The 25,484-nt window shown below is 42.4% G+C and overlaps 3 protein-coding genes across 7 annotated transcripts in view; 1 reads left to right on the plus strand and 2 right to left on the minus strand.

The window, feature by feature from the left end:
• The window catches only part of bcl9 (BCL9 transcription coactivator), a 28,614-nt gene extending 15,022 nt beyond the window's left edge, over positions 1 to 13,592 (plus strand). For all 3 annotated transcript variants that reach the window (XM_025007296.2, XM_025007297.2, XM_017422660.3), the window contains exons 3-10: positions 3,606 to 4,121; positions 5,466 to 5,779; positions 6,087 to 6,194; positions 6,333 to 6,519; positions 7,087 to 7,183; positions 7,309 to 9,481; positions 10,059 to 10,331; positions 10,465 to 13,592. In XM_025007296.2, coding sequence (XP_024863064.1) covers positions 3,835 to 4,121; positions 5,466 to 5,779; positions 6,087 to 6,194; positions 6,333 to 6,519; positions 7,087 to 7,183; positions 7,309 to 9,481; positions 10,059 to 10,331; positions 10,465 to 11,504 — 4,479 coding nt within the window. In that variant the 5' untranslated portion in view covers positions 3,606 to 3,834 and the 3' untranslated portion in view covers positions 11,505 to 13,592. The remainder of the gene's footprint in view (positions 1 to 3,605; positions 4,122 to 5,465; positions 5,780 to 6,086; positions 6,195 to 6,332; positions 6,520 to 7,086; positions 7,184 to 7,308; positions 9,482 to 10,058; positions 10,332 to 10,464) is intronic.
• Positions 13,593 to 13,837: 245 nt separating this feature from the next.
• Positions 13,838 to 19,270, minus strand: acp6 (acid phosphatase 6, lysophosphatidic). 2 transcript variants are annotated; one of them, XM_017422661.2, is made up of 11 exons: positions 19,164 to 19,270; positions 18,050 to 18,275; positions 17,829 to 17,957; positions 16,889 to 17,019; positions 16,706 to 16,785; positions 16,522 to 16,609; positions 16,189 to 16,321; positions 14,944 to 15,044; positions 14,764 to 14,856; positions 14,522 to 14,687; positions 13,838 to 14,434 (listed from the first exon to the last, which is right to left on the minus strand). In XM_017422661.2, the coding sequence occupies exons 2-11, from the start codon at positions 18,266 to 18,268 to the stop codon at positions 14,300 to 14,302; spliced, it is 1,275 nt and encodes a 424-aa protein (XP_017278150.1). In that variant the 5' UTR covers positions 18,269 to 18,275; positions 19,164 to 19,270; the 3' UTR covers positions 13,838 to 14,299. The 2 variants fall into 2 exon arrangements, with proteins under 2 accessions (XP_017278150.1, XP_017278151.1); XM_017422662.3 differs by having other exon boundaries at positions 19,124 to 19,245.
• Positions 19,271 to 20,513: 1,243 nt separating this feature from the next.
• The window catches only part of gja5a (gap junction protein, alpha 5a), a 12,814-nt gene continuing 7,843 nt past the window's right edge, over positions 20,514 to 25,484 (minus strand). For both annotated transcript variants that reach the window (XM_025007299.2, XM_017422663.3), the window contains one exon: positions 20,514 to 22,711. In XM_025007299.2, coding sequence (XP_024863067.1) covers positions 21,486 to 22,619 — 1,134 coding nt within the window. In that variant the 5' untranslated portion in view covers positions 22,620 to 22,711 and the 3' untranslated portion in view covers positions 20,514 to 21,485. The remainder of the gene's footprint in view (positions 22,712 to 25,484) is intronic.

Genomic DNA, 25,484 nt, shown 5'->3' on the forward strand with positions numbered 1-25,484 from the left:
TTATAATATATATCAGAAATAAAAGAAATGAAAATAAAACCATAAAATACTACATTTTTACTGGAGTGGAGGGCAGGCGCAGTAAAGCAGCAGGTTTAGTTGTAATATATCAGGAAAACTCCAGTAGTATGAAACTTTGCAGTTTAAGGTGCGTGTACATAATGCAATCAGAATACGCCACATATTTTAGGTCTTTTATTATTTTTTCTGAATCTGACCTTATTCGGGTTTCAGTAATCAGAAAATGTTTAGAAAGCAGCGGTGTATTCATAGCACAGCTCTTAATCATGTTAATTTCATGATATTTGTTCTGCATGTTAACATGGCTTCTGCACCTTGAAACGATGAACTCTAAGAGAGAAATTACTACGCTGTTTTTGAAATAGAAAAGGCTGTAACTTGAAAAACAGTTTAAAATAAGAATAGAACGTTACAACTTCCTGTAATTAATAATTTCTCAATTACTAAACTTCACATAAAAGATATATCAGGAGATTTATGGTGTACTCAGTTAAAACTAAAAACAAAACACTTGTGTTAAACTTAAAGGTGCCCTGGTTTTTCCACTGATTTTTATTAAATCTCTTTGTAGAGCGCATGGACATTAAATCAGTTCTTTGTATTTTATCTGAAGCAGCGCCTACAAGACTGTTTGTTAATGTAATACGTAATTATAACGTCTTTGTGCAAGCTAAACCTCACATTTTGGGATGTGCTGTTTGTCCAAAGGATGACACGAACATTCTTTGGAAGCTGGGTCATAATCTACAATCAGAATCACAATTTGGATATAGCTGAACACATATTTAGGTGATGAGGTGTGTGTTTGGTTGCCTAGATTCAGACCTTTAGTTCTGCTGAGGGGCCAAGTCACAAATATGTGCTTTTTTAAAATCTATTTCTGAAAGTTTTAGATTTTATAGTTCCCCTTTACCCCATTTAGCTTTCAGATTACTGTTCACTTCATTTTGTGTGTGTATGTGTATATATATATATATATATATATATATATATATATATATATATATATATATATATATATATATATATATATATATATATATATATATATTACACAAAGGAAATTTTCAGCTTGCTGTACATATTTATTTTTGACCAGTACCTACAGCTCACATTTACAAGGATGTGAAGGCTTTTTGTGTACTTTTCATGAAGCTTGTCCAGTGAGCTTCATCTTATTTTTGTGACAACCAGCCTCTCTTTTGCTTCGTTTGTGTTGGAAAGCCTAGACATCAGTATCAGATTGCGCTGAAAATTAGATCACATGTCACATGAAGATTGTAATACAAGTCACATGTTTTCCAGGTGCGTCTTGAAACAAGTCAGGTTTATAGACACAGGTTTTTTTTTGTCCTCTGCCAGTGACAAAACTGCATCCTGGTACTGATGATGTTTTGGGACAGAATAGCTTCTCATCTGACTTCAACTTCACTTTAGAGTGCAGTTAAGTCCAGAGTATCTGCTGCTTTTCTCCTATGTTTCTCTTGCACATTTTAATCTAAACTCTACACCATTAAAACTTAAACAGCAGAAAAAACACTGGAGAAGTCACTAAAACCTTCATATCAGGATTTATCCAAAATCTCTTGCATGACTCTTGAGGTGGTCAGATGTGTTTTAGATCATGGCTGAAGTCAGTATTAGTCTGTATGAATATAATTGGACTCAAACTGTTCTATTCAAACACTTATTTTGTTAACTTCTCACAGTAAGTCCAAAACATCTACGAAGAGCCTCGAGTCCTGTGTCACAGTGTCTTTTTAAAGGTTAGTCTAATCAGTTTAATTTGGAAACACGAGTCTCCTGTGTTCCTGCAGCGAAGCCAGCTTCTGTTTGTGTGCAGTAGTGATCCGTGGCCCTGACTGCTGTAAATCACTCCTCCTGTAGACCAGTGAGAGGCGTTTGTTGCTGTCCAAGCAGGAGTTGGTGTGTCTGTCTGCCTCCTCTCCAGCTCTCTACTCCGTTTCCCTCTCTCCAGGGGAACTCTGGAGCCAGTTACAGTGTTGACTGTTTTTGGAAGGGCTCCTAAATATTTGCAGGATGACAGCGTAATCCGACGGACTGGCCTGCTCTCGTGAACAGGATTGTGGTCCTCAGTCTGCATTCTGTGGTTGGTGTGGATCGCAGCGCCGGCTTTTCAACTCCACACGATGCTTGGTCCTTTTAGTACTGTTTGATTCTTGTTTTTGTAGGTCAAAAATATTGTCAATGAAATCACAATAATGGTAAAAATCAGCCATCTTTTTTGGCAAGGAGCTCCCAAAAATTCAGTTCTCTGTTGTAAACATTTTACTTACTGGTCATCATTTACATTTATTTAATCTTTGTGAGAGCAAAACCTTTTGGTATTCACATTTGAATGATTTTAGACTTCACGGATTGTCTTTCATCATGTTCATGTTATTGAGTCTCGTTGGACTTGAAATTATCTGTATTTGGCTTAACAATGTTGAGCTTTGCTTTAGCTTTTTTAAATATTTCCTGCATTGCGGCTAAATATTCAGTCTGATTATGTTTTTAGATCTTTGCCGTGACATTTTTTGCATTAGAAGATTAATTGCTTCCAAAATAGCTCACCGGTATAAAACATTACATCACATTCTTGTGGCATAATCAGAAAGTTTTGATTCTCTTCGATCTCATTGATTTAAGGATGATTTTATTTATAGGTATCTGCAAATTTTAATTCCCTGAAAAAATTAATCGGACAAGTTAGTCCTTCATAAGATCTAGCTTTGTCATTCTTATACAGATCTTCTGTTGCATATATAATGGCTGAATGCCTCCCCTTTCAGTTTGCAGATGTTTTTCCACCACAAACAGCAGGAATGTGCTGTAATGAAGCACACTTCTGTAGGGCTAAAGCACAGAATTTGATTTAGCATTTTAGGAAAAATCCTCAGTAAAACAAAACAATAAGCACACTCACCAACCTCCAGGCCTGAGGCTACTCCTCCAGAAGGCAAATAAGACTAGAAATTGTTGCATTGCTGTAATAAACCCTCCTTTGGATTGAGTTAATGTGATAACAACCAGTTTATCTTGCCATTGTTGACTCTTGGAAGGGTTTATACGATGGTTGTTGGAGGTTGGCAAGTTCACATATATATTTTTTTGTTTTACAAGGATTTTTTTTTCTAAAAATATAAAATTGTTTCACTTTCTGCTGACAGTTATTAAAAAGGGTCCCTTGTCAAAGTAAACACATATGAATACTGTTAATAGAAATCATGTTGCAGCAAAAACCTTGTGGAGCTTTTTTGCTCTGCACTCGTCTCGGGAAATACAGGGTGGTGCGAGAACATTATATCAAGTCTGTTCAACTAACTGACTATTTAAACCTTAACACTTTTACTTTTTTATTAATGTGAGTTGATTTTGAAGAAGACCTGGGAGAATGCTTTTTAGTGCCTAAAAAGTCTGACTGTCATCAAAATGGTGTGAAAAGGTTTCCACCTTTCAGTTTTACACCAAAGGAGTGATACGAAAATGATTTAGTATCAGTCTTTCACACTTCAAGTCAATTGGCCTCCTTTTCTAGTCTCTTAACTTTTCTTTTTCTTTTTCTTTTCCTCTCTCAACAGTGTGCCCAAGGGCCGTTGAAAGCCCCCTTGGGGGAATTTCATAAATATACAAAGAACAAGGAAAGCCTTCTGGACTGTTTTTGTTTTTACACACTTTCACTTACACACACACACACACACACACACACACACACACACACACACACACACACACACACACACGCACACACACGCACACATACACTTGCACATACACACACCCACACACACAAACAAGGACATAGAGAGAATGTTGGAGGTGCAGGAGGAGAGGCCAGCGGCGGCAGGTACAGCAGCGACACATTTCAGCAAGAAGGAGCGAGGGAAGAAGGAGAGGGAGGAGGCCAAGGACGGTCGGGGGAACCTGTCGAACATTGGAAATCCTGTTGCCAGCTCCAGGAACGTGCGTGCGAAAGCCCCCCTCACGCACACAGGCAGCCCTCACCAGCTCATCACTCCACCCTGTTCTGTTGTCCTAGGAGCCCCATCAATGCACTCCAATAGGCTGAAGAACTCCCCGTCCACCAACACACAAAGGTGAGAGGACTTAACACGCTCTTAACCTGTTGCTCAGTTAACCTTTATGTCTTGGTAATGACAAGCAAGGATTGATTTAGCTGTACTGGTGTGAAACTGAGATCCAGATTGTTTTAACAGCCCTTTTAGCTCAAAACTGATCCATTTACTCAAAGTATTTTTAATCTAAAATGCTTATGCATATCAGCACGTTTAGTTCATGTGTGAAAAGAAGTAGACTTGTCAACTTATGCCCCGCACTTCTATTTAAAAAAATGTTTCAAGTTTCAGTTATACCCCACACTTTCTGTTGTTGCTTCTAAGGTTATTGCAACTTTTAATTTCTTAGATACTTAAACCCAAGAAAATGTTGTATTCCAGACTATGTGGAACAACGCTCATTAGGACGTGCACATACATTCGTGGACATATATTTACAGGATGTTGGACCAGCTTGTAATAGGTTAGTGTGGAAGAATAAACTAAGACCCGGTAAACTTTAGGTCACCTGGCTTGGTGAAATCCTCACTTTCGCTCGGTTACCTGGTAATTTATGATTGAGAGCTGTTTTTGGGTTAGAGAGTACACCAGGCTTGGAAGTTCTCCCTGCTGACTCATGGATCTGGAGTCTCTGGACACGGCTGTCAGGACTGCCAGAATTCTAGCTTTGTTTTTCTTTCTGCTAGTCGTGTGACTGTGTGTGTGTGCGTACGTACAGTGTGCTCGGCTGTGGCTCTACTTTTTGGACATGTTGTTATTTGCTTCACACTACTTGTACAAGTGTACTATATGTGTTTGTGGAAAAGAAGAGACAGAGAAAGAGATTAGGGTGTGGTGAGGAAATTCTCTGCCAGTTGGATGTGTCCTGTTGCCTGAACTGAACTGCTCTCATAGCTAGTAAGCAGTAGTTGCATGTAGATGGCCTGTGTGTCCGCAATCTGTTCCAAATTTGTGTGCACTAAATTGCCAATACCACCAACTTAAACTGGGATTTACAGAACTTTATGACAAGCCATTATAACATTTTGTTTCTTGGTTGTAAAAGGGAGGGAAAGAATAATCACATTTTCCTTCTGGTCCTCTTCCTGCTTACTTTTTGGAGAACAAAATGAAAATTTAGAAGTAATTGTAGGAGGTATGTAATACCTCACAGAACCCAGACGTATGGATCTCTTTTTAACTTGTTTAGACCCAGTTACAAAATAAATAAAAAGTGATCAAATAATGTAATTCTTTGAGCATGCAGCTTCATATGTTCTTTTTCTAAATGTTCTATGAGTTTAAATAAATCATTAGAGATCTTAAGGCTTTGATTTGATCCGTTGACATGATTAAATCAAACTAATTGTCTCCTTTGTATTTCAGCCCTAAACCCAAGACGGAGGCCATGGTACGATCACCTCCTGTCATGTCCCCCTCTACTGCCGCCCAGATGGACTCTAAAATGCCCAATCAGGGCAAACCAGGGAGCACAGGCAGCCAATCACAACCCTCTCCCTGTGACCCCAAAAACATGGGTGCCAAAGGAGCTCAGAATGTTTCAGGGGGAATGGGACTGAAGAACGGCCAGGGCCTGACGTCTGGCCCGAGCTCCAAGGTGAAAGTCAAACGGGAGAGAAGCACCTCAGTGGAATCGTTTGAGCAGCCAGAGAGCGGCACGCCCACGAGTGAGGACAAAGGTAAAAATCACCTCAGATGGTACAGTTTTTCATTTTGACTCAGTCTATCTTAAAAAATGAGGGAAGGCGGCATCAACACTTGATGCAATTAAATATTGTATTTTAGTGATTTGCAAAACTCTACAATCTATTTTTATTTTACACAGAATCACAACTTTTTGGAAGGTGAGTTGTGTGAGAAAATCCACCCAGAAAAGCAGACTTTTAAAAAATATGAAACAATATTTTGAAATGTGTACACTAAAGTCTGTCTTACACCAATAAACTAAACCCTTTGGTTTGTGTGTGTGTGTGTGTGTCTGTACAGATAGTAGCAGGGTGAAGAGAATGTGTGTGGCAGAGAGGAGGCAGCCGTACAGTGGAGCTGACTGGTGCTCAGGGGGTGAAAGTGATGAAGATGACAAAAGTTTCTTCAGTAAGTGTGTTAACATGTTCATCCATGCATGGTTGCTTTTCCCTATTCAAATCAAGCAAACTCTGTTAACTTGACAGTAAAATTATATTTTTATAAGGTTTTGTTGCCTCTAACTCCTTCCCTGTTGTGTTTATTTAGATTGTAATTCCAGCGATGTGAAGCCCCAGGACTCTGTCACACATTCTACCTCCAATGCCGGACTCAGTCGCTCCTCCACGCCCTCCCACAGTACAATGGGAGGCCAAGGCTCCACAACAGAACCTGCTAGTGGCCAGAAACCCGGCTCAAAACTTGTTTATGTCTTCACAACAGAGATGGCAAACAAGTAAGAGAGCAGCATGCATGTTCCTAATAATGTAACAAAAGAAATCATCCATAGCTTTTTTTTGAACAAGTTTTAATAATTAACGTTTTGGCAAATTAGTTAAAACGTAAACACTTTTGTTGAATATGAGACACATCACCTTAAAAATCTTTAAATTGATGTTCAAAATCAAATGGAATTGCCAACCATTCAAATAGCCTCAAGTATAGTGTATTTTTGTTTAAATGGTTGGTGTTTTTTGACGCTTGTGGCAAGTATTTTGTTTATGGCACCAATACATTTCTTTACTTTCTCATCCTTGCACACTATCTGTTAAAACTAAATTCCTCTCTATTTGAAATGTGTTCAATTTTTTTTGGAAAATCTTAGAATCTATAGCTTGTTGCTGATTGGAGATTAAAGATTGGTTTTATTAGGTAAAGTCCTGTGTGCAACAGTGTACTTGGTTTGTTGACTTAGTGTTGCCTTCATGATGCCACCTGAAATACATTTATCCAGCTCACTGTCTGTCAAACACACACACACTGTTGTGTCAAATGGCTGATATCTGTGTGTTCTCATTCTCAGGGCAGCTAATGAAGTTCTCACTGGCCATACAGAAAACATCATTGCCTTCCACATGAAAAACATCTCCAACAACAAAGATAAAGCTCACCTCCTCTTGGTAAACATGCACATAAACTTGTTTATTGGCACGTGTATTGTTATAAACACCAGCATCTTTGCGTGAGCATCACTGACATGATTTTAATCACTTCAAATCTTTATCTTGCCTATTCTGTATCAAAGAACAATGCATCTGGTGGCCTGCGAAATGACTCCAAGCCTCCACAGCAGCCTCCGTCCCACACCCAAGATCAAAGCCACCAGCCTGGATCCAAACCGTCCTTACCTGGACTGGCAGAGCCAGCACCACCCCAGCCTTCAAATCAAGGGAACCAATCCTGTGTTATTCCACAGGAAGGCTCATCCTCAGCAGGCATGGAATCCAAAAATATGCCAGGCAGTAGCCCCAGTAACCCTACAGCCCCAGTAGACCAGGCTTCAGTCAACCAACCTGAGGCAGGCCTCAACCCTCCAACATCAGTTGAAGGAGGACAGGGTGGAGGCTCTGGTAGCTCTGGTCTGACCCCCCAACAGCAGCAACAACAGCAGCAGCTTGCCCAGGAGTTGTTGAACATGGAGGCCAACACAGAAGGTCTGTCACAAGAACAATTAGAACATCGTCAGCGTTCCCTGCAGACCTTGCGAGATATTCAGCGGATGCTCTTCCCTGATGATCGTGATGCCCCACCACCTGGGCCGCCACAACCCCACAGTGGACCCCATGATGGAGGCCCTGATGGTGCACCTCGGAGACCTGAGCAGGGCCCACTACAAGCAATGATGGCACAGTCTCAAAGCCTTGGCCCAGCAGGTGGACCTGGAGGACCTCGTCCACAAGGTCCACCTTTTGGACCGCCCCATGGACCCAGAGACATGCCTGCATTTCCACCAGATGAACTAGGTCCACACATGGGTCCAGGCAGCTGTGGAGAAGGAGATCAGATGACCCCAGAACAGGTGGCTTGGCTTAAGTTACAACAAGAGTTTTATGAGGAGAAGAGAAAAAAACAAGAAATGCAACACCGCCCTCTTGCCCCAGACATGATGATGCACCCCCATGGTCCACGTGGCATGATGCGAGGACCTCCACCTCCCTATCAAATGGGCCCAGGAGAGATGTGGGGAGGACCAGGTGGTCCACCAGAGCATTACCCAGAGCGAATGGGAATGGGCCCAGGCCCCAGGGGTATCCCTCCACATATGCAGAGGATGCCTGGCTTCTCTGGTATGATGAATCCTGAGATGGAGGGCCCCCCAAGACCTGGAATGGGCTGGCCTGATGACATACCTCCCCGAATGGGAGAAGCACGAGGATTCCCTGGAGGGCCTGGGGGAATGTTTGCGGGTCCAGGGGCCCGTGGTGAGCGTTTCCCCAATCCTCAGGCAGTCCAGGAGGCAATGTTCCACCAAGGAATGGGTGGGGAGAAGGGCCTTCCTCCAGGGATGATGATGGATGTGCAAAGGATGATGGGGCACCAAAGAGGTGGAATGGAACCCGGTAATGGCATGGGTATGTTTCCAAGAATGCCTGGTGAGGGCCCTATGAGTCCATCCTCAAGGCTCCAAGGAATGGGGGGCAGAGAAATGGGGCCTGAGTTTGGCATGGGGCCTGGTCCTGGACCAGGACCTCATATGCACCCTTCCAAACTACGAGATCCCCCCATGAATATGAGTCCTGATGAAATAATGAGAATGAGAGGTAGTGGAGGACCTCCAATGGAAAACATGGGTCCTCAAGGCAGACCTATGCAGGTCCCCCCCTTTCCTGAGCAGACACCATCAGACTTTCCTATGGGACCTGGGAGGCCCTTCCCTGGGGGTCCTGGAGGAATGAGGGGTCCACACGCAGACCAAGCATTTGGTCAAGAGCACAGAGCCACACCGTCAGGAGGTAATGGTCGTATCAACCACCTCTCCTCAGGTGGTGGTCCTACTCAAGGTCAGAGGAGCCGCAAGCCAGCAGATCTGAATGTTCAGGCAGGAGGGGGGAACTCTCCCAGTGTTAACCCACTCAAGTCACCTCCTCTGAGGCAGGGGCAGTCCCCCATAATGGGTTCTCCCTCCGGAAACCTTAAATCTCCTCAAACACCGTCCCAGCTGGCAGGCATGCTTACAGGTCCCACCGGTCCCAGTGCTCCTCCAGCCCCTCCAACTTCTGCACCAATGAAATCTCCCCACTCCATGATGGGATCAGCAGGTGCCTCTCCTGTTCATATGAGGTCTCCATCTCTTCCAAACCCCTCTCCATCATGGGCCTCTTCACCAAAACCACCCATGCAGAGTCCCGGAGTGCCCCCGCAGGGCGGCAAACCTCCACTCAGCATCACTTCACCAAACATGATGGGGATGGAGCAAGGTATGGATAACACTATTTTTTTTTCTGTGAAAATTAGCATATCTGGCTCTGCTTTTCCTATTACAAGGTAATCATTTCAAAGTTTTTGTGTGTCTTTATGAAAAATCAATGTTTGGATTTCTTTTTTTGGTGTTTGGTCTTTTTTTTTGGTGCATTTGCAGTCACATATTTCACATTCTTTTAAAATCCTATACAAAGTATTTTTACTTGGAAGTAACTTTTATTTAAAAATGGAAAGATTCTTTGAAACCTAAAAAGAAAACTGATGTGGTGTTTCACTCACATCTGTATGTAGTCTGGGGTGGGGTTGGTTATGGTCCAGTGGCTCCCTCTTCTGGCTATATAACAAAGAAGCCACATTTTCTTACTTTTTAGCAGCACTACATTCTCCACATGCAGTGCCAGTCAATCGTTTTGACACCCTTACTTTTTCAAAATGAGTGGGTAGGTGTGTTAAAACTGCTGCTGAAATCCTGTTACTGTAGTCTCTTATTTAAAAATAGTTCAGAAAATGTTAACTTTTCTTATGTTCTGTTTCTGTATTTATGATTTTTTTTTTCACTTTACCTTACTGTAGGTGGGAATGGTCCTCCTTCAGCACCTCCCTCATCAGGGGCTCCCTCTGGGTCCATGTCCCTCCCAGGCAACGTCCCGTCTGGCAGTCCATACACCATCCCCCCAGAACCAACATTATCCCAGAACCCACTCTCCATCATGATGTCCCGGATGTCCAAGTTTGCGATGCCCAGCTCGACCCCTCTTTACCACGATGCCATAAAGACTGTTGCTAGCTCGGACGACGACTCGCCTCCGGCTCGCTCCCCCAACCTGCCTTCAGTAAACAATAATGGTAAGGTGTCGGAAATGTCTTCTGCTGGTTGTTTAATTTAGAGTTTCTTTGACAAGAACTCTGATTAAAATCCCTGTACAAACATTAAAACTCAAAGTGCTCATACTGAATGTTGTTTCTTTTTGGTTTACAGGTATGGCAATGAATCACCAAGGAAATCCACGCATGATGGGACCTGGAAACCCTGGACCCATGCCTGCACTCAGCCCTCTGGGTATGAATCCAATGGGATCACAGCCTCTCTCCCATGGCATGCCCCCACAGATGCCCTCTCCAAATGCCCCTAATATGGGCCCAGGCATGATGCCTCATGGCATGATGATGCAACCAAATCCTCAAGACCCCGGTATGCCAAATCCTCAAATGATGCCCCAAGGACGGATGGGTTACCCTCACCGAAACCAAGGATACCCCCTCACTCAGTCTCCTTCCCAGCAAGGCCCCTTTTCACCTCACAACGGTCCTGGTCCCCAAGGTTTTCCTGGCCATCCAATGGGCTTCCAGGGTGAGGGGGGACCTATGGGAGGACGAATGGGGAACATCCCTCACGGGGGAGGGGGTGATGGGGGCATGTGCAAGCCTAATACCCCTGGTGGGCCAGAGTTCAACAACATGCAAGGAGGATTCACTGATGCAGACCTTCATGAGGTGATGCGGCCGGGAGCCTCAGGCATTCCTGAGTTCGACCTGTCCAGGATAATCCCTTCAGAGAAACCCAGCCAGACTCTTTCGTATTTCCCCCGAGGTGGAGGAGACAACCCTGGGGGAAAACCACCCCACCCCTCTGGCTTTCCCATGCAGGGAATGATAGCCGATGGTCCACCGAGGATGGGGATGCCAATGCAGGGGATGGGGGGGATGTCAGGGGGACCTGGTGGAGGTATGGGCCCCCAAGACATGCCAATGGGTAACCCTGGTCACAATTCAATGCGACCACCAGGATTCATGGGTCAAGGCATGATGGGCCCTCAGCACCGAATGATGTCTCCTGGGGGTCCAGGAGGGATGATGCAGGGGAGACAAATGGCTCACCCAGGCCCCGGGGGCTCACCTAACATGATGATGTCACTGCAGGGCATGGGAGGCCCTCCACAGCAGACAATGATGATGGGGGCCCAAATGAGGCCGCGTGACATGGACATGGGGTTCAGTCCGGGCCACGGAATGTTCTAATCCAACAAAAAACCTTGTAACTAGAATGTTCTTGGACATTACGCAAGGATGACATAAAACTCATGGAGTGTAGCAAGTATTCAAAAAAAACAAACAAACTGATGGACTCAAGTAAATGAGGCAAAACATAAGGAGGTGCCCAGAAAGTGAACAGAACGGCGCTTGCCTGTCCACTAGTAATGTCTTGTGGAGACTGTTCCAACGGAGACAAAGGCAGGCCCAGGCTGGAGTACTTTTGCCACACGAACATTGTAATTTCGACTCAAGAACTGCAGAATGTATGGGATTGTTGTGCATCAATTTCGCAGGACTCGTGTTTTTTTTTTTTTTTTCCTTTTTGTTTATTTTTTTGATTATCTGACTATAAAGATGACTTTGACAACAAAGAGGAACCAACGTAACGAAAAGTCAGCGTGGAAATGCTACAGTATATGTCTACTTTTTTTTTTTTTTCAAATTAAAAAAAAGAAAACAACAAATTTGTCACAAAAGTGGTATGGAACAAGAGAAAGGAGGAAGAATAATTTTGTGCTTTGTGAAGACTTTAGTGGAAACCCATCTTGTCTTTCGCTTCATTGTTTTGACTGTTTCTGTACAGTATATACGTGAGGGTGTGTTTGTGTGCTTGACAGATTGTATGTTTGTGTGGTATGTATGTGTCTGTATGTATAGGCATTCTATCAGTGACCTCTCAGCTCCTCTTACCCAGCTTTCATTGGGGGAGGAATGCCCCCTAAAAATACTGTACGGTTTACCATTGGTGGGCTATTCAAATTTTAGTCTATTTTAATTTCCTTTGTAACTCCAGTGTATAACAAACCAAACTATGACCTCATTAAGATAATAGTATTATTAAAAAAGCACAAACATGGACCATCTGCAGAAAGAGTCTTCTTTTTTTCTCTTTTTTTTATATTTTAACATTGAGAGCAATGCATTCAATGTGAAGATCCTGGCAGCTTTGCAGCACCACGATCGTCTCCAGGCCATTTCAAGTTGTGGATGACTTTCCAAACATTGTGCTCCAAAACTTTTTAGGACTCAACCTTCGCCAGCGTGAATAATATCGCTAATACCCAGACGTGCTATGTGTGTTCTTCTTGTTCCTGTTGTGTTCCAGTTTTGTTTTGACTCTTGTTGACTCTGGGTAATAATCATTCCCACAGCAATAATCCCCCCCCCCCTCCGCCGCCCCACCTCGATGGTCCGTAGAATGGGACAGGAGTGGCTGGAATGCGAGAGCAGGTTTGCCAGGTAATATAGACTTAGAGCTAGGTAGATCTGGTAACGCTGAGTAGGGCGAGTGTGATGTCCAGAGTGAGACGCACGGAAATGTAAACACGTACTGCTTACCATCCAGTTGACTTCCTCTCTTTTCTCTGTTGTATAAGCTTGTCATGTGTTTCTCCATTGGCTTTGGTGCAGAATAGCCTACCAGGGCTGTGGTGATGGACTTACAAATAAAAGATATTGTTTTGGTATATACATGTTGTCCCATGGAGTGTGTGTGTGCGCTTGTTTCTGTTCATGTGGGTCTCGATTGTTTTCTGTGGACAAGTCTTTGTCTCTGCGTGTCGAAGGAGCGCAGGTCGTACCAAGGAGCAGCGGCTTTGATAAGTTGACCATTTTATCAGGTGAGAACTATTTTCAGAGGCCACGCTTCCTGAAATAGTCGCAGACATGTTGATGCGTTCAAATGCTTTCAGACAAGTTGTTTTTTTTTAATCAAGTTTTTACATACAGACCACCCCACCCCTTGAAATGTGACGCAAGGGGGAAAAAACAAAAAACAAGACATTGAATAAAATCTGTATTTATGTGTCACCAATTCAAACAGCATTTCATCTGATGAGGTACAAAGTGTTACTGCAGCATTGTTAAACTCAAGGTCATAAAATATTTGTAGTCGTACAGGTCAGCACTCCGAAACACAGGTTTACTTTTTGTTTTGGGGGCTACAGTTTCTATATAAAGATATGCATCTGTTAATCCACTTGTTCACCTTTTCTCATAAACTTTAAACGTGCCGCTCAAAATGCTCAGTATTCATCCGAAGAATATATTAAAAAAATACTTGAGTGCAACAAGTTTGACAGAAAAAGTGCAACAAAAATTAAGACAAGTTCACAATGTTCAGCTTTTTGAAGTTCTGTGACGCTTAGAACCAAGCTAGAACTCACGAGGTGACTCTTAATATTTTGCTAACACATTCTCCAAACAGCAAAACCAGCACTATTTATCAAAAAATATATGTTCAGGAAAACGCTTATTTGGTACATAATAAACTGTCTCTTTAAGTTATTTACATTCAGGAGCTTCACCGCTCAGCTAGTGACATCCGTTCATTATAATAACCATAAAAAAAAAGATCCCATTGATGCTGAAAAAATGTAATCTGCAGATAAAACTAGTTCCAGTTTTTGAACATTACTCAAGTGTGTTTTTCTTGGTCATCCTAAAAGCAAAAATTATTGTGGTTTTTGCCAGTGAAATGCTAATAATAATAATTATTTAAAAATCCCTTCAACACTAAATAAACCGTGCAGAATCAGTTGTATACACCTGAGCGCTTGGTACAAAGTAAACACTACATCGCAAAACTATTCTCAACATACACGTCTCGCTGTTTCTTGTGATTAAAAGAAAGATTAAATCCACTGACGCAAACTGAAAGCTCGACTTGTTTCTGAGCTCGGACGACGTTACGGTAGCTGGATGAGGTTGAGCCCAGAAGACGTGAAAGCATGATGTATTTTAAAGTGAGAGTGTGAAGTCCTGAGCAGTCTGCCGAGGGTTCAGAGTTCAGTCCGACCCTCTGTGCTGTTGCATCGTGAGTAATAGAGTTCAGAGGTGAGGGAGTGAGCCGACAGGACCTGTTTGAACTCCTGCAGGGGGCAGTAGACGCCACTGCAACCTGGGATAAGTTGATCCTGTGGAGCAAAGCACAACTTAGACTGTGGGGAAAAAAAGGACATTTATTAAGTTTTGCTAAATAAAGGCACTCGGTTACAACTTACCTGGCCTCCGTATGACACTTTAACAAAGGCCTCGTTGGTTTGTCGGTTTTGGTGCAGCTCCAGAGTGATGTCAGCAGCATACGGGGGCCATTTCATGTCGAAAATCCTCAGAGCCATGAGGCAGGGGATCAGAGTGGTGTCGTGCACAGAGTACAGAAACAACTTCCTGTTTGAGATTTCAGTATTAAAGCCGAGGAAGACTGGTCGGTTAAAGAATTATGCCCACCATGAGGTGTCCCAACCTGTACGACTCCGCCGAGCTGCCCTGCAGTTTCTTCTCGATGTTTTCCCACAGCACGTGCAGGAGGGGTCCAACACACAGCTGCAGGTTCTCCCTGTCGCAGACACAACAAGGGAGTTAAACCTGGCCGCGTCAAGGTCGGAGGGAAAAAGTTGTGTTACTAAATGGGGTCTGTTTTTACTTTCTGCTGGGTTCAAAGATGTGGTACATCATGTCCACGGCTCTCTGCTCCACTTTATCCTTCCAGGAGTTCAGCACCGGCGGGTTTGGAAGCCCATGCGTCTGGGAATTTAAAGAAACATGCCTGTTACCATCAGATTATTAAACAGCTGTACATTAAGATAGCTTCATATTCAAAAACTGTATCCGTTAGTCCCAAAGGAAAAAAAAAATGAGATCTAAGGCTGACTTCTAGTAAAACGTTTTGATATTTGATAAATAGAAACACAAGTGATGCCTGTACATGTCTAAATGACAGAACATTATAATCCATATTTTAGGCTCAATCATTCAGACAGAAGCACTTTGTAACTAATGAGATGCGGAAATGTAAAAAAACAATGGAAACAAACTTTTCATTCAAATCTTGGTGATCTTTTAAGTGAGTAAACCCAAATGTTGGTATCTGCACCCTGATGATGATGGTGATAGTTCAGGGTTGTTACATGTGGTTTGTAGCACAGCTCCAACTTTAGATAAAAGCAGAACTTCTGCTCTTTTGAAAAATAACTTTTCTTGCTACAGCTGAGCCGTGGAACCATTTTTGTTCCTTAAAGTTTGCGTCTTACCCAGGAGCGCCTTCGGTCCAATTGTCTGAGCTTCCAAGCCCTCCTGATTTCTTTTTACACTATCTGCAATTTTATTTCCTACCCAAGTAAAATATGACTGTTTAAAAATGTGTTGTCGAATTTATTTTCTGCTTTGAATAATAGGTGGCCTTCAATATGAATAAATAATATGGCTTTAGTTTTTGACATGAAATGATGATTCTCACTACTTGATGTTTTAGAAACACATTTAAAGCTCTAATGAGATGCAGTTTAGAGAGAATAAAGTTAATTGCAAGTCGAGTTAAATCTTTGTTGACGTTTTAATAGAAAAAACTGAACAAATCTAAGTTAAACAGGGAAAAGCAGCAATAAAAAGCTCAAATACTTTCAAACTCATATGTATATAAATAGACTGTCATAATAAAAAATATAAACAAACAGGAAATCAGAGAATTTTTATTCTTGATTCTATTATTTTTTTTAGTTTCCATTTAGTAGATTTAACTAGCCTTAACTTGTTCAAGTCTACAGAACCTTTTTTTTGGTTGTTTTTTTGCTCACAGAAGCAGCAGCTGGCGAGTCTTTTTCAGAGCTGTATTTTTTATGCTCGTGAGAGCCGCGACAAAGTCACACGGATCACAAAGTCACAGTGTCACCTCTCTGGCAACCATGTCATCTCTAATGAGGATGAAGTCGACGTGCTGGTGAGCAGCGATCCCCAGCGCACTGTGGATGCTCTGCAGGTCTGCAGCAATGCCTGGCAGAGTGGACGACTCGGCCCAGCGGTGGCTGCAAAGAACATACACACACACACACACACAGTGTCAGCCGCCACAGGCAGACGCACCGTGACAACCTGTCAAAGGCTTCTCCTCTCTGCTTATAATTTCACGCGGTACATTATTTTAGATTCCAGTTTACGGCTGCAAGGGCACAGGCTGGTCTGAGGAGTGATGTGACTCGGTGGCAGGTAGGGACATTTGATGTACCTGCAAAGAATTTTGAGCAGCTTGCATCCGTGGTAGTTGGGATAGAGAATTTCAGCTTCTGCTTCCGTTGTTAAAATAGGCACCATTTCTAGAAGCAGAAATATAAATAAAAAAAGAGGTTAAAACAGATTAATTGGGATAAAGATAAATATAAATAACGTGCATGCGCAGATTTCTGATCTACCTTTTTGTTTTTGCTGGAAGAGTCCAGCTACCAGACACTTGGCAGATTCAATGGTCCTCACAATGTTAGTGGAGCGCACACTTAAAAGAAAAAAAAAAAAAAAGGCAAAAAACAGGTCAGGAAATGAAGCCGGCCTTAAAATAGAAACACATTTACTCATAAATCCAATCCTCAAGCACTTACTAGACCTCAGCGGGGCTGTAGGTGGAGCTCAGGAAGGGTCTGTCCTCGATATATCTTCTCCTTAACCTTTGACCCAGCTCGTACAGCTGCTGCATGCCTAGGGTGGTCAGCTGACCGGGGAACGTGCCGCCCTGCCCAAGACGCACACAAGAAGACGGTCAAACACAGCTTCAGATAATATAAACACATCCGTGTTCTGTGATTTCTAAACTAAATTTTAAAAAAAGCATTAAACTCAGCCCCTTAAAGGTAACGTTTTCACAGAAAAGCTTGCAGAGAGGTTTGTTCACATCCGTTAGGACTTTATTTGACCACTAGAGCTGCAAGTACTGACTGAGAAAAATTATTAAATATTTTACACCTAAATAAAAAAAAAGTCCTAGACTTTTATTTCGCACACAAAACAAAAAGCTTTAATCACTGCAGACCTGACCGAGTCACCGTTCTGTTCTTGTCTCAGCGAGAGTCAAAGTAAATTGGATCAAACAGGTTATTTTATTACATCTTTTTGTACAAAGGTGTATCCAAATGTCTGCTGGTCTGATCTGGATCAAACTGGAATCACTATTTTTGCATCACATTAAAAGCATCATCATTTCTCAGCATCCTGACAAACCAACGGGTTTGAGGGCAACGGAGACACTCTGAACAGAGGACACGAGAGAGAGGACAACGCCACCTTGCATGTATATTTAAGGCGGCACGGGAGCACAGCAGCAACTTGTTGGAAGCTCAGGAAGTCGTTTGATCCTCCAGGCCACCATGTGACTAACAGCTCCAGGACAAAACAACGAGCTGTGGAGCCACATTTTCATCATTACCAAAAAAAAGAGCATTGCTCACTGTTGCACATTGTTTTACGCGCATGCGACCATCAGTGTCAGGGCTGGAAGGATAAATCACGGAGCAAAATTCAGCATCGCAAAGCACACGTACTCACGCTCAGTATGTTCTTACGATAGCTGTCCTCTACAGGAGCTGGAGGCCTGGGTCCACCCTGCAGATCCGTCACCATGTAGTTTATGTCTGTGTGTGGTGGGGGTTCCAGCAGCGTTGGGACCCACTGGGCCTTCAGGGAGACAAAGCAAAGAGTCGCACACGGACGTCCCAAAACAGCAGGTCTGAATGAGTCGAGAAAAAAAGAGCTGAGAAGAGTTTTACCTCCATCACATTGGGTATTGACTTCAGTGGCGTTCGAGCGCCGTGCCGGAACAAAACCTGGACCAGTTTGAGCTCGTAGGTAGAATCGGGGTTCGAGTCAGATGGCGGGGAACTCGAAGCGACCGGTTCTGATTCGGTCTTCTGCTGGGACCAAAACATGGAGCCAAAGGCCACCGACACCGAACCTAGAAGTCCTGCTTTACCCAGGAGATTCCTCATGGCTGGACTGTAAACAAACAAACAAAATCAAGCCATTAGAAATGTGAGACAGACAAATCTATAAGATGACACCTTTATTTCTTTTGTTCTGCTTCACTGACTTCAACAAGAATAATTTTGCCTTAAAATAAGCAGCACTCTCTCCTAAAGTGACTTGGGAAAGCCCTTGGACCACTGCAAAAACACTGGATGGTGATCTTTAAAGGGACTCAAAAACAAAAACTGCCTCACATTTCCACACAGTATCACGGTTCCTCAGAGGAGCCGATGATATTCTTTCAGAAAATAAAACTGAAGAGATGAATATTTAGCTTCCCACTGACCGTGTATCTGCAGATAGTCCTGTCCAGTTCAATTAATAATGAGAATATCACTTTGGAAATAAATGTCTGCGTGAAGTTTGGACACATTTATTAAAAATAACAAGCATTAACACCGCTTACTTACCTGCGTTTAAACTTCTTGTCAAATCCAGTGATGATAATAATGCAGTCAAGAGTTTAATTAGGGAAGTTTACCACGAGGAAGTGTGGAAACAATATCCTGAAACTTTTATGATGCTTTAAGTTATAAAAGCTTTACACTAAAGCCACGAACTTCCTATAAATAGTCCAGCAGAAAATGGGACAAAGCGCTCTCTAGGGGGCGTAACGATACGTCAATATTAAATATTTATGTATCCTGGTTTTACCGTAAAGTCCTGAATGCTGTGAGATAATGTTTCTTTTTTCACCGAGGTTAACCCGAGTTTAGCCAACAGACTCTGTGCCAACACAAACCTGAAAACCGGGCACACGCGATAACTCCAAGATGTGCCATTGCAACACAACACAACATAATCTGACACAAACTTACCGCCGCGGGAGAGCGGTCACCTTCTTGTGTCGTTACTTACATTTTTGTTTTTTTTAGCAAACGAGGGACAAAATTGATGAGCTACTTTCGGCGTCGCTTGTCATTCGGCAGCTCGTCTCACCGGCACGGAAACAGGGTGTCGTTGGGAAGTGTAGGCGCGCGACAGCCGTTTGACGGTTACTGTCATAGTGAAGGGGGACAATACAAACTACATTTCCCGAAATGCACCAGCAACTGTCGCGTCCGTTCTTTTTCTTTGAAAATCTACGGTCAATGTGGTCCTTCAAAGTGTACTACCGCCCTCCAGTGGAAAAAACTATATATGCGCCAAAGTGTCTCTATCTTTGTAAACTACATTATACTGGAGTGAGATTTGTGTAAATTCAAATGATCACGTCTAAATGACAAATAAATATTTACCTAAAATGGCATGTATTTACACAGATTAAATGCGTCATTTAATACTGCAAATTTTATGCTATTAGCCAGAAAAAACGAACAATGTGGATTAATTGACACCTTATAACTAGCATTTCTTTAAATAGATAAACTCACTGTAAATAATACTTAGTAAAGATTAGACTATTTAAATTTAATTTCATGCAATAAACATTAAAAAATACAAAACACGTTATTATTATTATTATTATTATTATTATATGTAAGATCTTGTCAGGTTTTGTATTTTCAATCAGTTTTGCTGCAATATTTGTTATTTCAAATGAGAGTTCTTCTCAGAGTTCATCACAATGAGGCTTATTAAATATATTCTTTAAAAAATAAAATAATAAAAGGCCTTTTAATATTTTAAACTCCATTTTAAATGCTAAGTTTTAAACAGAAAAACATTACATACCGGCCAAAAACACACTATGGGTTGCATCATCATCATGACTGAATATATATAAATAAATGTATCTAATGTTTTAACTCAAAATGCACTGCAATCGAACGTTAATCTACAGAAATAAAATCGATTTCCTGCTTCAGTGTTTAATCTTGTGAATGATCAAGATGGATATCGATGCTCAGCTTTCTGGCAGACAGAATGAGACAATCTGTGTTTGTGTAAATATTCCTCATCATCCCCAGTCTGGCTCCGTCACCTTCTGTGTGGTGACAGCAGAATGTGCACAGCTGGTGTTTGCATCTCTTTGTTTTTAATTCGGCTGTATTTTACAGCATTTTTTTTTTTGTGATTTTACCAGATGATTTAGTTTGTGTTTGTGCCAGTTGATGTTACACAGAAACATGAGCCAATTTGATTGTTAAAAGCACCAAATGATTATGACAACAGCATAATAAAATCAGCTTTATAAATAAATAAAACCAGCACTGACTGAGCAGAAGACCTGTTTCCTTTGGATCAATAATTTTAACTCTTCCAACATCCTGTTGTATTGATTTTTATTCATCAGAACAACTAACCTCTATATAGTATGAGCTAAACAGTTGAATAAAAATACATTCAGACACATACAGTGCAAAGGAACGACTATTTACACAAAACCTTAAGTGCAAAGTCCAAAAAACAAGTGCAATGTCGCCACCTGGTGGCTAATATTGTTCCTTACAAGCGTCCAATTAGAATCATATCTTTGCAGATTGATATAATAAAAATATTTGCACAAAAAGTCTATCTTCAAAAATAATACTCACTCACTTTAAATTATTATTGTTAACTTACATTTAGACTTTTAAGTAATGCAAACAAGACGACAGGACAAGAATGAACAAAAATATGAAAAGAGCTCGTAAATAGAAAATAGCTACTTTTAACACGTAAAGGCACTGTATTTTATTTCCTTCAAATGCAAGAACATTTTCACAGTTTCAGACATTTCAACTCCTCGTTTTTACTCATCACAGCCCACATTTTTTTGGAAAATGATTTATTAAGTCAAAGTTTATTGTGTAACTAACTGGATAAGATGTGTGTTGATTTATTTGCTTTAAAGTAAAACGACTCCTAAAGTCCCCTCGCATCAGTAACCATGCCCATCCCATCCCTTTCTTTGTTCTTTTAAAGCATAAAATGTGCAACAGTCAGGTACCACACCTGTTACCCTGGTTTTATTCCTCTCTTTTTGCAGTTTAACAGTTTCTTTTTTTCAAGCTCTAGGATATAATATCCGCCTATGTAACGCTCACAGAAGTCAGTGTCTCCTTTGATTGTGGACATTTAATCCATCTGTTTTGGTTGACTGTCAGGCCTCGGTGTCAGAATTTGCATGGTAGATTAGATTATTTTTAGAAGATCCTCTCTGTTATTAGTTGTGTCGTTGAAACTTGTATTCCTATCCCCCTGTTTGTTTCTGAAAGTTCCTCCTCTCCGCCCCTATTCATCTTCTCCACGATGGACCTACACTGCCAGGTCGTCTTGTCGAGCCCGGCTGCTGGTCCCGCTGGTCAAGCTCAGACGTCGTTTGTCCTTCAGGTACCCGGGGTGCAGCGGAGAGGGAGGGGAGCAGTTGTTGGGGAGCTCTGAGGGCGCCTGCTCGTATCTTATCCTCAGGAAGTCCTCCTCGTCCTCCAGGTTGTCGCAGCTGCGGTGCCGCTCCGTGGCCAGGTTGACCGAGTTCTGCTGCAGCGCCATCCTGGTGTTGAAAGGGTGAGAGGTCATGGAGGTCATGGGGCTCATGGAGCTCGGGTCTGCCAGGCAGTGGTTGAAATCAGGTGGTGGGGTGCAGGAGGCAGAGGGCCGCTGGTGACCGTTGGACTCCAAGGCTGCGGACACGGTTACAGCTCTGTGCTTGTTCTTCTGAACCGTCCTGTTATGGATGCACCTCTTGAGGCTCTTCCAACCGAGGTGGTAGAGCTCCAACACGGACAGCAGGAGGGACACGCCGGCCACCACCAGCATAAAGATGATGAAGACGTTCTTCTCTGTGGGCCGAGACATGTAACAGTTTACGGGGTTGGGGCAGGGCCACGCCTTGCATAGGTACAACGCCTTGAGGAACACCCCGTAGATCAGATACTGCACCACGATGAAGGTCACCTCCATCACTGTTCGGATCAAGATGCTCAGGATGTAAGTCTGCAGCAGGGCTCCCTTTAGGCGAACACGGCCCGATGTGCCCTCCTTTCCTCTCCCATTCTGCTGGAGGTACTCCTTCTCCTCCTGGAGGTCTTTTCCATCCTCCTCCCTGGCCTCCCTCTCCTCCTGCTCCCTCTTCTTCTTCTCCTCCATGCGCACTATGTGCATGGCGTGGCCCATGTAGATGAGCGACGGCGTGGAGACGAACACGATCTGCAGGACCCAGTAGCGAATGTGGGCGATGGGGAAGGCGCTGTCGTAGCACACGTTGGTGCAGCCGGGCTGCTGGGTGTCGCACAGGAAGTCGCTCTGCTCGTCGCCCCAGGACGACTCCGCCGCCGTGCCCAGCACCAGGATGCGAAAGATGAAGAGGATAGTGAGCCAAACCTTCCCGACTGAGGTGGAGTGTTCCTGGACCTCTTCGAGGAAATTCCCAAGAAGACTCCAGTCGCCCATCCCTGCTCACGACCGGAGTGCACACCTGAGAGACAGATGCTCGAGACGGGAAGCAGGAGAGGTGAGAAGGGGGAACAGCGGAGGTTCGAACTCTGAGATGGAGGACAGACAAAGTAGAAGAAGAGGAGAAAAAAAAGAGAAATACAAATATTCAGTTAAGGGCACATGTAGGTTATTCCTGCTAATTGAACTGATCTGTCTGTCATCAGAGATACAATTCAATCTGATACAACACAAAACAAAATAACACAAGAATGATACTAGAGCTGGGCAGCAGACAAAGATGTTTTTAATCGGCCACCATCAGTCCAACAACTGATGACCAGCAATAGATTTATGCAGGTGTGTTTAAGCCTTTTTGTTTCTGTTTGTAGAGGAGCGTCCCTGTTCTCTGCTCAACTGTGGTCAAAAAGAATCCAAAGTCACCAATTTGTCATCATTTTGGTTTTAAAATAAGTAGTTACTCAAAACTTTTGACAAGAAATACAGTATACCATCACTGAACTGATATAAACAGCTCAGGCAGCTTTAGCACGCTGATGCCTTTATTGTTGCAACGCACAATATTTTAGAAGGTCAGAAACTGCAGGAAAAATGTCACCAAAGGACTTGTTTTCCTGATGATCAGGTCGGGTCAGCAGAGGCAAAGAAGTATCTTAACTGTTCATAACTTCACTGATTATGATAAAACCTCAATACAGCTCAGACTAATGACATTTAAAAATAATAAAAGTACATACATACATGTCTTGTAAAGGAAATGATCAAGACGAGTTATTTTGCCCAAGTTTTACGTCTCAGTTGATCTTAAAATGATACCAGAGTCCATAATTCAGATTAAGAGCTATTAGGAAGTTCTTTTAAGCAACATAGAAGTGATGATTGCTCTTTTCAGGAAGTTTGAGGCTGGATTGCTCCTGAGATGATTGGCGTGTATTACAGTGTGCTCAGGTTTTGATTTGAATTTATTATTATTATTTCACATTTATTTACAGGTCAAAACTCTTGAACAGTGGGAAATTAAACTAGCTAAAAATAAAGTAGGAAAACTGTCCTTAGAAGAAACAATTATCCATGGATTCCGAACACACCATTTCAAAACATACAGGACACTGCACAACTCTTGTTTACTATTTTTATTGAAATAGGGACAAAATCATCTCAGTTCAGTTAGCAAAAATAGCTTTTCTGCCTGTGAGTTGCTCGATGACTGGATACTGTAGCATGAGAACAACCATTTTCTCATGAGAGCTGGAGACAGAACGTAAGGAGGAGGAAACTTAAGAGTCATTCAAAATTAAATAAAAACATTGTTTTAAGAAAATGAGTCAGTATCATGTTACACGGGTTGGAAATTCTCTCCAAATGATGCGACACAGATAAAGAGGTTAGTCAGAGCTGGGAGACTTTGTCCTTTTAGTGCTGTGACCTGGTCGGAGCTGCCTGCAGGAAATCACCAGAATAATAAAAAAAAATACAGCTTTAAAGGCGAAAACCTCCTACAGATCTCTGTGTATTGGGAGGGGCTAATCAGATCTTTCCATGTTTTTGCTCAAAGTTTCTGTGACGATTCAAACCTGGACTCAAACATCAGCGAGGCCCAAACATGGCAGGGGCAAGAAGGCGAGTCCCAGCCAAGAATCACCCTATAAGGCACTTTGCCAGACAGCTTTATGGGAGGCACCTATCACCCCCATCATCGAGAGATTAGGGGAAACCCATCAAGGCTGTGACCTCTGATCTCTACTTGCTGCAGGCGCTTGTGGCTACTTCGAGTTTTTGCGGCGTTTGTGATGGACGAGCTGTGAGGCCTGAGCTTCACGCTGAAAGTCTAAAACATCACACATTTAAAGTTGCTGCCTTACTTGGTGAGGTTACAGAAAATGTATACATTCCTTAAAAAACTCTAATGGTGCCTAAAGTGCAGAAGTGATATACAGAATAAACACAAGGAGTAAAAAAATCAGGGACTTAATGCTGTTTTTACCAGCTTGTGCATCTTTCTGAGTATAATCCCTTAGTGGTTATAGTAAGTAAGAGTAAATAATGGTTCATTTAAGTGTGTGAAGATTCCTCTGCCTGTGTTTCACTTTCCCCCAGAGGCTGAGGGGAGTTTTATTTCTTTCTTTGCCTGTTGAGTGATGACACAACACCCTTGATTTTAAAAGTGTTTCAACACCTGAATCATTCAAACATCAGAGTCAAAAAAAAACAAAACATTTTTCTGCAAATGATCAAGCCCTGACTGAAAATGGTTGAAAAAGCAACCAAAGTCCACAGAAAGACCTTCGGAAAGCCATAAAGCCTTTAAAGATCACGAGCGAGTCTGAGTCCCTTGAAGCAAATTATGAAGAAATTAACGAGGGACAACTTGAGACAATTAGTAATCTGTAATCTTTGTCCCAACCAGGTCCCCCCTCAGGGAGCTGGATCAGAGAACTGCACAGATAAAACCGCTGATCTCTGCCGGAGTTAAACGGCGTACGGACGCCGAGGCCGAGGAAGGGAGTGAGAGTCCAGGCAGCACAATAGCAGGAGGTTCCACATTAAAGCAGTGGTTCTCTTATCAGCTGGGAGTCACAGCTTTCCCCACCTGGGCACACTCTGGTAACAGCACAGAAATAAAATCGCAACTTTGTGATAATCTCCTTTTGTTTGGAATAAAATAAAAATGCCTCTTAAAGCTTTAACCAAAGTAGGCAAAACAAAAATTAATGCCTTTAAAGAATACAGGTGCTGGTCATAAAATTAGAATATCATGAAAAAGTAGATTGATTTCAGTAATTCCATTTAAAAAGTGAAACTTGTATATTATATTCATACATTACATACAAACTCATATATTTCAAATGTTTATTTCGTTTA

The sequence above is a fragment of the Kryptolebias marmoratus genome, linkage group LG6, assembly GCF_001649575.2.
Source record: "Kryptolebias marmoratus isolate JLee-2015 linkage group LG6, ASM164957v2, whole genome shotgun sequence".
Lineage (NCBI taxonomy): Eukaryota > Metazoa > Chordata > Actinopteri > Cyprinodontiformes > Rivulidae > Kryptolebias > Kryptolebias marmoratus.